General features: G+C 39.4%; 1 protein-coding gene across 4 annotated transcripts; it reads left to right on the top strand.

The window, feature by feature from the left end:
• The first annotated feature begins 791 nt into the window (after nucleotides 1–791).
• On the top strand, nucleotides 792–6,525 carry LOC122046635 (transcription factor TGA4-like). Of its 4 annotated transcripts, XM_042607420.1 has the most exons (11): nucleotides 792–936; nucleotides 1,031–1,112; nucleotides 3,510–3,678; nucleotides 3,755–3,829; nucleotides 4,594–4,653; nucleotides 4,742–4,819; nucleotides 4,893–4,956; nucleotides 5,360–5,467; nucleotides 5,576–5,631; nucleotides 5,791–6,027; nucleotides 6,150–6,525. In XM_042607420.1, the coding sequence occupies exons 1-11, from the start codon at nucleotides 861–863 to the stop codon at nucleotides 6,300–6,302; spliced, it is 1,158 nt and encodes a 385-aa protein (XP_042463354.1). In that variant the 5' UTR covers nucleotides 792–860; the 3' UTR covers nucleotides 6,303–6,525. The 4 variants fall into 4 exon arrangements, with proteins under 4 accessions (XP_042463354.1, XP_042463352.1, XP_042463353.1 ...); XM_042607418.1 differs by having other exon boundaries at nucleotides 797–936; nucleotides 5,360–5,631; XM_042607419.1 differs by lacking the exons at nucleotides 792–936; nucleotides 1,031–1,112 and adding exons at nucleotides 1,621–1,876; nucleotides 2,167–2,371 and having other exon boundaries at nucleotides 5,360–5,631.
• Nucleotides 6,526–15,537: the final 9,012 nt, after the last annotated feature.

Here is a 15,537-nt window from a genome sequence, read left to right as displayed (position 1 = left end):
TCGATCATGATCGACGTATAAATTACAAAAGAGAACAGGAATTATCTACAAATGGTTCAAAAGGATCAAGCACTATAATTTACCCCTCAAAGGTACTGGATGAGAGTGCTGTGGTCATTTTTATAATAGAGTGAAAGCGATGATCTATCGAAATACAATCAGATAAATGTGCTGTCTAAATTAGGTTGAGACTGAGTGGGGGGTTTATGGCATTTCGCAAAGTTGTTGAATTCGACCGTGGAGTGCACTTTGGTTGAGGTGGATGTAGTTTCTTAAGGAAGAGGCTAACGAGCCTGAGGTAGTTCGAGGCAAATGTGGTTGCCAAGGTGTTGAGCTTGGCTTGTTAACGGACTTCAATGTACTTAGCTTGGTTGCCAAGGTGTTTGTGTTATGGACTGGATACCTTGTAAGGAATTCCAATAATTGTCTAAATAATACTTCAACTAACCTTATCTTCTTTTGATTAACTAATAGATATCCATGTAGGATCTTTCACAAAGCCGGTGCAACTTTGCCACTAAAGAAGGCACACTTGGTCGGCACGCAATTGGATAAAGAGTTGTAAAGGTGGAGCAATTTCCCTGGCACTCACAAAAGCCAAAGGTGAAAAAAAAACAAAGGATTTCTCCATGAACACCTCTCTTTCTTACCTCTTATGCTCCTTCTTTAAGCCTAAGTTGGACAATTGTCCTACATATTTTCATTGGTGCCACAGCGTTGGGAAGCACTTGTCTCAAAGATTTTATGACTGCTGAACAAAATACTAATGATTCATGGAATGAAAGCACCAGCCATTTGCATCAAGCTTTACCTACAAACAAATAACAAAGTGTCTTTTTCCTTTCCTTTCTCCACTATTTATGCCTGGCAATTGCTGCAATAGTAAACTCCTCGTAAGCTTCTCTCAGTCCAACTTACACTTAAGTTTTAGCTCTGGTAAATCTCTGTTCTTTTGTATTTTCTTTTCTTCTTTTAGATTAAGAAGATATGAATCATATCTGAAAGTTATAAAATTTTCTTTTAATAACAGATGAAGCTGTAGAAGCAATCTGGAGTGTGATGGAGCTTTACCAGGACTGTCTTGAAGACACCTTCCATCAACTCACTCTTAGGTAAGAGTTGTGTGTGTTGATTGTTGATGGTGTGTTTTTTCAGTACAGAAATACTTTCATAAACCATATTGTATATTTACTTGTATGATGAAAACTGAACCTCTGTTTTTCTCAATCGTTTTTCATAATTGTAATTTAATAATAAGAAAAAATTTTAAAAAAATGAAGTGGATCAAGATCGCGCATAGTAGTTATATTGCATCCAAGTGAAGTTTAAAAAGAAATATGAAAATATTCAGGTAGTAAATTGGTAATTTTAATGCTGTGTGGGGTAAAATGAAAATGTTTCGAGATAAAGAGTGGGGGCGGTAAGCTGACTGATCGGTCGGACGACACTTACCTAACAAATGGGATGAGCACTGACATCACGATGAAGTGGCAGACTAACGTGCGCCGACGGCGAAGCGCAACGGAGGCCAGTTCTCCTTCGTTCCCGACTTCACGAACTAACGTTGACTTGGACGTTAAGGCGGAGTATTAATTATCGTGTCATAATTTGTCCAATAGAATAAAATAAAATGGAAATGGCGAAGGAGAACGGAGGAAAAGAGGCGGCGGTCGTTTTCGAAGGTTTCGACCTCCGCTTCGAGCTCGTGCCTTTGTCCTCCGCTCTCGCTTCTTTTTTTTTTTGTTTTTTACTTCTCTCCTTCTCCGGCAAGCAAGCAATCGCAGTCGGCTATGAGGGCTCGGAGGTAGGGTTCCACAGCGCCGGCTCTGGCCTCGATGCTTTTAGCCTCGCTGAGAGAAGCTCTCGCCGCATTTAGGTATCAAAATTCCCCACCTTTCCCCTTTTCGGTCTTTTAATTGATGTTCTTGCCCGTGTTTGGATGTTTGGACATTTATGACACAGAAAGATAGTCGTTGGTGAGGGTAGAATATTTGCAACTTTTCTTTGTTCTAATTGGATCCAGTGGTGGACGGTTGGTTTGAGTTTGATTTGGAAAAAAATCATTTAATTTTTTTTGCTTCTTTCTTGCTTTTTGGGTTACCGATTCTAGCAAAGCTGGGATCTTTGGGCTTAGCAGATACTACCTACTTACTGTCGTTTGTCTAGTGTTGAAGATCAACAAGAGGATCATATTCGTTTCCTTGGGATAAGATTTGGACAAAAGCAGGAAGCTCAGCAGGGTTCACATGTTGCGCGTTAAGAAGCTGATAAATAGCTTGAGGCAATTTTGAGATTTCTGGATGTACTCGACCATGAATTGTTGGGACCTCAAATCACAGCATGTTTGTCTGCATGGTGATTTCATGCATAGGTAGAAAGAAAGACGATGACATTTATTTTTTTTTCTTGTTGTTGACTAGTTGGCCTCCTATATATATATTCTCTAATTACTTTAGGTCGATGATTATCTGGTTTTTCGCTGGTGATTCTCATTCCTTGAGATTGCCTGTGATTTTTCATTGCTCAAATTGGCAAAGTAGTTAAGCCTATGATGAAGAAATTTTTCTAGGCCAGATGAATATCTTTGTTTTTAATTAATATAGTAGCCTAATTAGGGAAGGTGAATTGGGGCTTGCCAGATATTGCAATAGGCTTCTCTTTTTTCCCCCTTCTATCATCATCAGAAATCAGTTATATGAATCTTATCCCTTTATTTAGCTCCGTGCAAAGATATATCATTCGTAATATTCGAATTAATTAAATTATTTGGGTGTCACATTGAGTAATATTTTCTATGAGCTCCATTTGCATCTTAGATCACTTGAAAATTCAACTTAACTATATCATGCTTTAAAATATTAGTATTTTCTCCACATATCCACTTCAGTATTCTAATCTATGCTACATTAATTTTTTGTACACCTTGCTTCTTAACAACTCAACACTTAATTCATAGAATATGGCAGGTCATTCCATAGTTTATTAAAATTTTCCATTTAGCATAAGAGAAATATGACAATCATATAAGATAAACTTTTCTTTCCATTTTGACAACTCATTTTTATCCTATTTATGCATCTTTGATATCCCTTTCCTATTGCATAATGGATCCACGATATCTAAAATTCGAATTTTATGTCCATTCATCTTAACTGTTCCTTCATGGTACTAAAATTGCATTACATATATTCATCTTTTCTTCTCTATGACATTTCAAATGCTAACAAATTTACTAGGAGCAAAAATATAATGTTGGGCATTGTCTTTGCACAATATTTCGATCATGTGAAGTTATATGTTTGTTCAATCAACTGTATCTTAGCTTATTGTCTGGAATTAAGACATTGTCTAGGTTTTGTGCACACATCTATGTATCCATTTATTCCTCAATCATCAATTTTACAGATGTTCTAAGTTTAGTTTATGATGCCATGGCCTTTTTTTTTTTCTGAAATTTCCACAGAGTATTCACCTTTTAGGGTAAACTGTGTCATTTCTTTCACTCGCAGTTCAAGTAGGATGAGCTCTGCATTGTCTCAATTTGTGTCCCCTAGAAAGATGGTAAGATATGAACCAAATCACCAGATAATCATGTGGGAAAATTCCTTAAATGCTGACAACAGCCAAAATACAGCATCATCATCGATGGTGGAGACCAATGTCAAACTCGATAGTAGGGTAAGAGATGTGAAATCAGTTTATCTGGCGGCAACACTGTTAGTTGATTTACTTGACTTTTATATTGGCATTACAGTTAGAAGATGGTCCACATACCACAGTACGACAATCGAAAAAATATGACCAGGAAGCCAGGAAGCCTGCAGATAAGGTAGCTAACTTACCATACCATATTTATCCACACAATATGAAAAAGTTAATACCTGTTCTGCGGTGACAAATTTTTTTTATTCATTGTGTTCTAGTAATGAAGAACATATTTCATTGAATTTTTGGAAGAGTCAGATGTTTTTTTTTTTAAATTAGCAGAACATCTTAAAAATGAGTAAAGGAAATTACACTGGAAACTAACTTGATTCGCAGAAAGCAACACTTGAAATTCATTTGAAATCTTTCATTATCATTTATGTTTTTTTTTAATAATATAGTTTTATGGCTGAATCTGAAAAGAATGTTTTGATTTGAAGAAGAATTATTGGGATCACTTCTTAGTTGTTCTCAGACTCAAACTAATGGATACACATATAGCTTCATTTTCTAGTAGAGGAAGGTTCTTGTGTACCCACAAGCTTCTTTCTCATTCAATTTTGCTGACAATATTTTTTCTTAAATTTGTTGGTTTTTACCTTAAAAGGATGGTTCACTGAATAGGGCTTTGTCCAGTTTTGAGCCGTTACCTTTACTCCTAAGGAGGTTGCTACTACGACTTATGTCTTAGTTCTCAATTCCTAGTCAATAATCACTCGTATTCATTATCACACATGTGATAAAGCCCTTCCATTGATTAAAAACTTCAACAAGGTTTATCTATAGAGATGTGAACTCAGAGTAATTTAGTAACTTATATATTTCAACCTGTGAGATATTGGCTATGTAGAACTGTAATGTTCATGGATATGACTACTATTTGTATAGGTATCAAGACGACTGGCACAGAACAGAGAGGCTGCTCGAAAAAGTCGTCTAAGAAAAAAGGTACCTTTTATTGTGATTGTCTGATTCTGATTACTAAAGTCTCACATGGTGGCACCTAATATGTCAATCTTATATTATGCCCTTTTAGGCTTATGTTCAACAATTGGAATCAAGTCGTTTGAAACTAGCTCAGCTGGAGCAGGGGCTTGGTCGAGCTAGGCAGCAGGTATAAGGATGCTCTACAGGAAACATACAGGTGTTTATTCCAAAAAAACAATTTAGTTATTGCTCAATTGCAGGGTGCATACGTAGGTGGGAGTTTAGGAGAATCAACTCTTAGCCTATCAGCCAGTGTTAACTCAGGTGAAGTACTCATTATATTTATTCACCTCTCTAATATCTTTATTAATGTCAAAACAATTTCTGTAACATAGTGCCAGTTGGAAGAGTTTCAATTGAACGTATTTCTAACAGCAAGAACCCGATAGAATAAGGATAGATAATTTGCCCTTTTCCTTTTATCTTGTGAATCATTCTACAAATCAACACCGACAATTACTTGCATCAACACCAACAATTGCTTGCATTAGTAAGCCATACACAAAATAAAAGACTCAAACATATGACACGAGTAACAATTAGATAATTAGTAAATAAATGCATTAGCTGTTGAACTATAGCACCTTGTAGCATGAATACGAAACTGGAAGAAACATGCATTAGCTTAATATACACCTAAATGAATTTTACTTTCGATCTGTATCAGGTGTTACTGCATTTGAGATGGAATATTCACACTGGGTAGACGAACAGAGCCGACAAACCAATGAACTTAGAGCTGCACTACAAGCACATGTATCCGATATAGAGCTTCGTATGCTCGTTGAGACTGGATTGAGTCACTATGACAATCTCTTTCGAATTAAAGCAATTGCTGCGAAATCTGATGTCTTCTATCTTATGTCTGGCATGTGGAAGACAGCTGCTGAACGATTTTTCCTATGGATTGGCGGTTTTCGCCCTTCAGAACTTCTGAAGGTACTGCTTTTTGTGGATTAATAATCAATTATCAATGCTATGCCATTTAGAGCATGTTTCAGTGACATAGTCTAGCATATTAACAAACATTAGGCTTCAAAACTTAAAGATGAAATTTCAATTGGTGCAGTTTAACATGGATTTGGTTCTTGGTTTTAGGTTCTCTTACCACAGCTAGATCCTCTGACCGAGCAGCAAATGCACGCGGTATATAACTTGCAGCAATCTTCTCAGCAAGCCGAGGATGCTCTTTCGCAAGGGATGGAGAAACTTCAACAAACTCTAGCTGAGATTTTAGCATCCGATGCCTCTGGTTCCGATGGTGTTGCGAATTACATGGGACAGATGGTGAATGCTATGGGGAACCTGGAGGCTCTTGTAAATTTCGTGAGCCAGGTCCGAAGCCTTTTTGTTTTTTGTTTTTTTGTTTTTTTGTTTTTTTGTTTTTTTGTTTTTTTCCCGGTTAGTCCTTGTTTCTCAAGAATGATTATCTATGTCTAATGTTGATCTTGGTTCAGGCGGATAACCTTCGGCAACAAGCCTTGCAGCAGATGTACAAGATTCTCACAATCCGACAAGCAGCAAGAGGTCTACTTGCCCTCGGCGACTACTACCAACGCCTTCGTGCCCTTAGCTCGCTGTGGGCTGCTCGTCCCCGCGAACCAGCTTAGTGTGATCTATCGAACCGGTTCATTGTAACAGGTTTTCCCTGCCCTTCTGTCGCTGTGGGCTCGTCGAGCCTACCATTTTGTAAACATAAGGTATTGACTAATTTGAAACATACAGACCAAGTAGCGTCAATATGTAAATATCTATGGCATCTCCAAGACATTTGTCCTCAAAATTGCTTTTTCAGGCAGCTGCTAAATCGCTCCAAGATCACCATTTCTTTTAGTTATGATCGTAAATTTCGTATTTTATCTTATTTTTTCCCTCTTATTTTTTCTATGTATATTGTACAAATATATGATCCCACTTCCTCTGCAATTAATTTTCTACACAGGGAAAATCATACGCATATACAATCCAGTACAACAAATCCTGCTTATATTATTTATTTATTTATTTATTGATGAGATTGATACATGCATGAGATCAGGCAAATTATACACGTAATGCCTAAATATCAAGGACGCCTCGGACGGGGAGGAGGAGGAACGGCACCACCGCCTCGCGGTGGCGGCGCTCCTGGGCCGGGAGGCAGTGGTGTCGGACCGGGATGTGACTCCTGGGCCTGGAGGCGGCCCTCCTGGGCCTGGAGGCGGCTCATGCGGCGGTGGCGGCGGATGACCGCCGTGAGGGTCGGGATTGGGAGGACGCACGTGCATCTTACCGTACCAGTTGCTGAAGGCAGCCGGTGGCTGGAGCTAATTAATTAGTGTAATTATAAATGGATGGACATAACTACATTTCAAATCAAACCTACCGGTCAGTACTACCTACCCTTCTACACGGCAAATTAAGGTTAAAAATAAAATAAAATAAAATAAGTTTAAAATAAAATAAAAGAAGCATTTTTTTTAGAAGTGGTAAAAAATATCCTTTTTTTCATTTATTATAAAAAATATCTCATTCCTTCTCCACCTATTTTTGTTGTAAAGTTACCATAATTATAATAATTATAATCTTGTAAAGACAATATAATATTTGTCGGTATTTATAAAAAAAAATTATCTATAATGATCCTGTCTAAGAGTCGAGATAATAGATGCTGGAGACGTGGCGCTCCAGTTGATCGTTGGTGGACTCCTCGTCAATGAAGCTTGCAATCACAGCAACGTCAGTGCCGAGCCGGGAGGGGTTCCCCGGCGATAACCCTTTGACGCTCAAGTCAAACACCGAAGATGTAGAAGAAACGAGGAAGCAAAATGACAGAGTAACTGTAGCTACAGTAGAAATTATGCATACCTCCGTCAAAACTTGAAGCCCTTTATATAGGGCTCCGGGGAAGCGCGTGCACACTCCTCGAGGCATGCACGCTCCTTCAAGCATACCTTGAGAAGGTGTGTCAGAAAAGTGTCCCTCACACCATACCTTAACAACCCGAGCATATCTCTGACAAGATAGTGGAAGCTTCCGCCGTATGATCATCTGCCTATTCATGCCACCAACATGCCGTCTGTTGGTGGCACGAGTCCCTATGAGGATATCGACTAATCCTCCCTTTGTCTGTTAGTGGGTCGAGCGGAATGGCCGCTCGACCAGCCCTTGGTCGTTCAACGGGTCTTATCCCCGGGCCGAGCGGAATGACCGCTCGACCAACATCAAACTGTCCCGACTCCATGTTATGTAGGCCAGAGCTGTGTCTGAGTGTAGTCTGCTCGGTCGTCAATGTTTTGTCGATGTGAGTCCGAGCGGACTCGTCGCTCGGCACATACCTCGTCTGCTTGAGTGTCGGAAGCTCAGTACATGACCAAGCTGTGCTAACATCTGCTTATTGTAGGCTCGGTGGTTCTTCCTCCCGGTCGGAAAAAGGGGGATACCCGATCGGACGATGATACCAGGGCGTTGACCAGCTTGACTTTGACCTCCACCATGTCATTGACCACCCTGCTGCCCGAGGCCCTCCTTATCCCTGGATCACATACCTCCCCCTCAAGTCTAGTCGAAGGAGGCTGCAAGTCCGACTGATTGGATGATCTAATCTGAAGATCGGTTGGCCGATAGGCCGTGATACTAGTTCGACCTCGACCGACCTGCTCGAGGGTGTCGAACAACCCTAAGATTGCTCCTCGAGGCCAATCGGTACTTCTCTCATTCGCCCTTAGAGAAATTTGCAGTTTCTGTCCTTGGCTGAGAGCGGTCAATGCTGACATCATCCGAATCCCTTCGGAATTCGTGCAAATCATCTCCATTAAAGCCGAGCACGCGCCCATGCCTATTAATGGCATTCATTAAATGCTACCCTGTAGGCGTGTGCCAAGTAACACTGCCCCCGTCATCGCACGCCCGAAGCGACAGATGTTGATGTGATGTTTGGTGGTTTGAATTCAATTGATGGATTTGCGCTCCGACTTCCGTGACCTGGATCGAACGACCTCGGTCGACCGAGCTCAAGCTTTATAAAGTTGCGGTGTCGGCTTCTCCCTCTCGTGTTTTCTGCGAAGGCTGTTAGAAATTCCTGTGTAGTTGGTGCTCCGGCGACGTTCCGCTCCTGTTTTCACCAACCGTCGAGCGGCGACGTTAAACTCCTGTCTTCACCAACCGTCGAGCGGCGACGTTAAACCTCTGTCTTCACCAATCGTCGAGCGGCAACGTTAAACCCCTGTCTTCACCGAACCATTGAGCGGCGACGTTAAACCCTTGTCTTCAACAAATCGTCAAGCGACGACGTTAAACCCCTGTCTCCATCAGTAATCTAGCAGCAACCCTAAACCCACGACTTCATCAAATCGTCAAATGGCGATGATCGAGCGCGAGTCCTCATAAATGGTCGAGCGACGACCTTAAACCCAGGAGCAGGTATGAACCTCATTTGACTTTGGCAAATGACCGATCGACGACCCGTGAGTCGTCGGGATAGATCGAAGACAGGCCATGATTATAGCTGAGCGGAAAAATCGATGCCAAACATGAAAGCAAACAAATCATAAGGAAAAGCCCCGCTGAGCGGCGAACCGTTCATTTCACAAAAGGGTACTATCGAGCGGCAGGATTACATTTAAGACTCAAAACTTTTATAGGACTCCAGCTCACTCTTTATAGCCAAATACATCATTAGGCATGGACTCGTTTAGCTGACTACGGTTGATAATGTCGTCTGTCAGGGCTTTGGGGAGATGATCGCCCGCCTTGAGCTGCTGGAGGGTCCCATCAACAGCTAGCTCGAACACTCGGACGATCCGCCGGACAACTTTGTCAGTAAAATGGTCCGAGCGGAGATACTCCTGTTTCATCTGTTGGTTGCAACTAGGAATATCGTACCGGTTCCCTTGTACAAAAATTTTGTATAAGTCCTGAACAACCTATTGTGTTCTTTAGAAATTAAATTTGGAATCGTAAACAGAACTTAACATTATTGATTCCAAATTTAATTTATCTGTTCTTAGAGGTTTAGACTTGGATCGCAAACGATACTTAACATGATAGAACCAAATCCACCCATGTTACAAATTCAATTAAATATTTATTTCAGAGATCGGCTCCCAGATCATATATGGTGAGACACTTGGCCTTCTTGGGTATAGGAACATCCACCACTGCCTCAACAAAGCTTTTCAACGAAATTCGATATTTAATTTCCTTATAGTAACCCTAGGTTTAACCAAAAAGAACAATCGAATCACAAGATCGAAAAAAAAACACAAAAGAAACACAACTTCGAATCACAAATCCGAAAATCTAGAATCACTAGCCTCTTGTGTTTGGTATTTCAAAATCCATACAAAGAAAACTAGTATGATGCGGAATAGAATTACTAGTTATACCTTTCTTTGTAAGCAACAACCTCTTGATCTTCTGTAAAATACCGGAAAAGAGCAGATAATAATAAGGGGAATTTTCTGGAATTTTTAGAAATTTTTCGAGAATTTTTCGGAGCTCGTATGGATGAGTTTACGGGGATAAAAACAGGGCCAGGAAAACATGTTTAGGCTACCCAATTTAAGCGAGGAAAAGTTGAATTTAATTATTCTTTTTCTTTTTCTTTTCTTGTTTTCGTCGAACTCTTCCGCCTCTCTTCTTTCCCACGCGAGCCGTGCCTTAATTGCCCTCTCCCCAACTGGCGACGCAAAACCGTCGTTCCCCCTCGCCTCTTCTCCTCTTATCTTCTCTGTGAGCCGCTCCGTCCGATTCCTTTTCGACACCGGAGCAATTCTTCTCGGCTAGTGAAGCCCTCGTGAGCCGAAGCAGTGGTGTCGCCTCCCTTCTATCCTGCGACGCTAGTGCCTCCTCTCGGCCCATCCACCTCTGCCGGCCACCAGGTCCGACCCAGCGCCGCCGCGGCTTCCTCTGCCCCGGCCGACCAGCGACTCCCTCACCCTTCCGAGACATCGTCGGCCACAAGAGCCCTAGCCCCGACCCTTCTTCTCCTTTTCTGAGCGTCGACTGCCGACCAAGTTCCTCTGCCCTAGATCTGCCGAAGCCCTCCAAGCTGAGCCCTAGTCTCGGCCGACACGGTTCTCTCTCTTCTCTTCTTGCTGCCATCGCCCAAGAAGCACTCCACGCCGCCTGTGAACAGCAACGTGAAGTAATTCACGTTGGATTTCTGACCATGAAGAGCGTTGCTGATTGGAGAGTTGCTGATTGGAACGTGAAGCCAACTCAAGAAGCTGATTCAACCTTGATGATCATGTTGTTGACCAAGCATCAACACGTTGGAGAACAATTGTTGGTCCTCCAAGTTGAACGTTATTGATTGGGTGGTTCTTCTAAGCAACCAAGTTGTGGTTCTGTTCTGACCAAAAGAGGGATGTGCTGCTCTTACTTCTTCGGCTGTGGATCACAGTAGTAGTTTGGTGAAAAGAAGGTAAGGTGCTCAGGTTATTTTGGAAATTTAGTTATTGAATTGAAAATGATTTCTTGAGTTTCATTTTGATACGGACAGTGAAGTGTAGGTTATTTATTGGGTTCCAGCAGTTAATCCTATTCCAGCAGCGACATCCCTAGCAATGGATCATTATTAGGGACTGTGAGATTTGTTAGAGTGTATACTAAAAGCCTAGCTTTTGGTATAAACATTTATCTAGAAATAAGAATCACATTGGTCAAATGTCTACATTTATGATAAATGTAGTTCAATTAATTTATATTGTAGATAACATGGTGTGTGGTGTCACACACAGAGGATCATGTTATCAGTACCTTATAAATTATAAACAGTAACTAACGACCATAATGGAAAGGAACAAATCATTGGAAGGTCGTAGTGTAATTAGGTATTAGTTTATCTTAACTATATAATTACACTAGTACACTTAGAGTGTATTGAGTAGGACCATTAGAGGTCGTTTCTTTTATACTGACTTTATAAATAAACAAAGACCTCAGTTATTATGGAAGTGTGTGCTCTTAATCCTAATATAATAACAAGCACATATATTTGATATTTATTTCTTTAATTTATCAATGGGTGAGATTTAGTTCGATGAATCAATAAACCCGATAAGTTGGGAAATGATATCACTTATAGTGTGTATTGTTGATTATAGAAGGAAACTGTGTCCTAGTGATCTAGGTTGAGAATGTCCTCAAGAGGAGCTCATAAGGATTGTCATGTTAAACCCTGCAGGTAGACTTAGTCCGACATGACGATAAGGTTGAGTGGTACTACTCTTGGACTAAGATATTAATTAAATGAGTTGTCAGTAACTCGCTTAATTAGTGGACATTTGACATCTTAAACACAGGGAGACTAACACACTCATAATAAGAAGGAGCCCAAAATGTAATTTGGGATTGGTGCGGTAGTTCAATAATAGTTCTTTAGTGGAATGAATTATTATTGATGGAATTAAGTTGTGTGTTCGGGGCGAACACGGGAAGCTTAATTTCATCGGGAGACCAAAACCAATTCCTCCTCTCGGTCCCTATCGTAGCCTCTTGTATATAGAGATTTATACCCACCTTCTTACCCAACCAATAGGGGTCGGCCAAGCTAAGCTTGAAGCTCAAGCTTAGGGCCGGCCAAGCCTAAAGGTTGGCCTTAAGGTGGCCGACCAATAGCTTGGAGCCCAAGTTTAGGTGGTCGGCCACATCATATTAAAAAGGATTTTTTTATTAAAATTATTTCTTATGTGGATATCATAGTTTTAAAAGAGAGTTTAAAAATTAAATCTTTCCTTTTAAAGCTTTCTACAAAAGATTAAGAAAAGATTTGAAATCTTTCCTTATTTGTAGATTGAAAGGAGATTTTATTTTTAAGAAAAACTTTCCTTTTTGACCATGATAATAATTTAAAAGAGAAGTTTAAAAATTAAATATTCTCTTTTATTAGTTTCTACAAAAGATTAAGAAAAGATTTGATATCTTTCCTTATTTGTAGATTGAAAAGAGATTTTAATTTTTAGAGATAACTTTCCTTTTGGAAATTATCCACATGTTTAGAAGAAGAATTTTAATTTATAAAATTTCCTTTTTATTAACCAATCATGAAGGGATAAAAATTATTGGAGAAATTTTTATAAATTTCTTGTTTTGGGGAATTGGAAGTGGCCGGCCATTATTATTAAAAGAAGAAAATTGTTTTTTAATTAAAATAATTTTTCTTTTTTATGAAAAAAGAATTAAGGAATTTTTTATTAAAATTTCCTTATTAGTCAAGACAAAGGATTATAAAAGAGGGGGTAGAGGTGCCTTCACGGGTGATCAGCTCTATTATTCTTCTCCTCTCTTTTCCTCCTTGGTGGCCGGCCCTAGCTTCTTCCTCTTCTCTTCTTCTTATGGCCGGCGGCAACCTCTCTTGGAGCTCTTGATGGTGGCCGGTTCTAGCTAGGAGAAGGAGAGAAAGGTGGTTTTGTTTCTTGCATCCCTTGAAGCTTGGTGGTAGTGGCCGGACCTCTACTTCTCTTGGAGAATTGTGGTGGCCGAAACTTGCAAGGAAGAAGAAGGTGCTTGGTGGTTCTCATCTCGGAAGATCGTTGCCCACACAACGTCCGAGGTTAGAAGAGGAATACGGTAGAAGATCAAGAGGTCTTTTTAGAAGGTATAACTAGTAATTTTTCCTTTCCGCATCATGCTAGTTATTTATGGAAATAATACCAAATACAAGAGGCTTACGATTATAGTATTTCGAATATGTTTTTCGAAGTTGTGTTCTTTTATTTTTCTTTTCCTTGTGATTTGATTGTTCTTTTTGGTTGACCCAAAGTTATTTTAGGAAATTAAATATTAGCTTTCCATAAAAGGTTTTGTCTAGTCGGTGGTGGTTGTTCCCATATCCAAGAAGGCCATGTGCCTCGCCACGTCAGTACTGGGAACCAATTATGGAAATTAATATTTAATGGAATTAATAACTTAGGTGATTTGGATCAAACGTGTTAAGTTCCGCAGGAGATCCAAGTCTAAACCTTAAAGAACAAATAGATTAAGTTTTGGATCAAATGTGTTAAGTTCCGCAGACGATCCAAAATTTAATTTAAAAGAACACATGGTAGCTAGGAAAAGGTTCAGACCTTTGTACAAAATTTTTGTACAGTGGAACCTCTAGGTTTTCCGAGTAGCAACCATCAATTGGTATCAGAGCTAGGGTTTTGCCTCTGTGTATTTGGTATTAGTTTAATTATGCACATGTCATACATAATTTAGGCAGGTTAATAGTAGGATGTGCTAACTTTGTGGATGCAGGATCCAACTATTATGACTTTTAGTTATTATGTGTGTGATTGGACCCTTGGACATGTCAAGGGCATTTATATGTGTGTACATGATTGTATTATAAAATACAGCAGGAGCTGTATTTAGTTTTATTAGGATTTTATTTTTGATCTAGATACATGTACATTCCTTTTATGGAATATAGGATCAAAAATGTAAAATTCTATTTATGTCGCGGATCGAATCTTGCAAAGCGTGGAACCTTCTAAGGACCAGAGGCGCAGCGGAACTAGGAGCAAGATGGATGCGACAGCTAGTCCCGGTGGCGGTGGCCAAATATGGCAGCAGCTTGGGATGACAACACACGGAGGACAACTAGAGATAAAAGTCATAATAGTTGAAAATTAGATTTTCTATTTATTGCTTTTATATTGTGCTGTGTGTGCATGTTGGTTTACATATTTAGTAGGCTAGCATAGTTAAAATTCCTCATTTACAAATAACTAAGTAGAGAGGGATTTTTAAGTAAATCCCATGGTCTCCATTACTGGTTTGTAAGTGATGCAAACAAGCTTGCGCGTTGGCTCTGAGTGCCTTCCTCCATAACGGATGAGCTTGTTTGTGGATCACTAGAACAGACTTCCATTTTTGGATGATGGGAATTAAAGGCGTGTGATCTTCCCCAACGGAAGGGGCATAATCTTATTAATGGACTTAGTGTCAAGAAATGGTATACACTTAGACACATTTAATAGTATCCTCCCCAACAGAGTCACTACTATCACTTGTGTGACCAAAGGGAAACCAACTATTGATTTGTCATAAAACTAGATTGGCAATATAATAAAATTAATAAAACCTTCTTACAAATGTTTGAATTTGTATACGTCCACACTAACGTGGCATACAAGATTCATGGTGTTTGAGGTAATTTTATTTGTCAAAAAGTTATATTGACAAGATAGTCAATGGGTAAAACCCTCCTCTTACAAATGATGAATTTGTATACGTCCACACTAACGTGGCATGCAAAATTCACGGTGTTTGAGGTGTTGGTAAATTTAAATAATATTGTTTGAGGAATCAATGTTATTTTAAATTCAAAGAGTTTTGACCAAATATTTGATCAAAGACAGATCAACTATTAATTTTATTCGTTATAAAGTAAAGTTGACGAGATAATAAAATTAATGAATAAAATCTCCTCTTCGATTTTGTATACACAAAATTCATGGAGATTTTAAGGAGTTGATCTTGACCAAATATTTTTGAGATTCTTAGGATGTTTGTCAATCCCTAGTAGTCATACTATAGAAAAGACTTAGTAGTCTCAATTGTAATGATTGAAAATAGGACTTGGACATTAAGGTAGACTGTCTTAGAACTAAGAACAATTTAGGTGTATTTAATTCATTAGTTGAAACATGTCTAGTGGTGTTATCTACCAGAACCTGGAGTGTAGATACAAGATGCCATTAATCATGTCTGCAATTCATTGCAGGGTTCCAGGAAACCCGACAACTAAATGAAAGGTAAATCACCGTCCACATGGGCACTACTGTAAAAGTGGTAGCTGTTGCAGTGGGAGATGTTTATCCTTTGATAAGAATAAAATATGGATTTTAAGTAATTGTCTTTACGTACCAAGTTTAT

The sequence above is a fragment of the Zingiber officinale genome, chromosome 2B, assembly GCF_018446385.1.
Source record: "Zingiber officinale cultivar Zhangliang chromosome 2B, Zo_v1.1, whole genome shotgun sequence".
NCBI classification, from domain to species: Eukaryota; Viridiplantae; Streptophyta; class Magnoliopsida; order Zingiberales; family Zingiberaceae; genus Zingiber; species Zingiber officinale.
Note: the sequence above shows the minus strand (reverse complement) of the source record. Positions and strands in the feature narration are given on the sequence as shown.

Coding starts and splice junctions, on each gene's coding strand:
- LOC122046635 (XM_042607418.1), top strand. CDS start 861: ATGCCTGGCAATTGCTGCAATAGTAAACTCCTCGTAAGCTTCTCTCAG. Junction 3,830..4,593: donor CCAGGAAGCCTGCAGATAAG/GTAGCTAACTTA, acceptor CTATTTGTATAG/GTATCAAGACGACTGGCACA. Junction 5,632..5,790: donor GCCCTTCAGAACTTCTGAAG/GTACTGCTTTTT, acceptor TCTTGGTTTTAG/GTTCTCTTACCACAGCTAGA.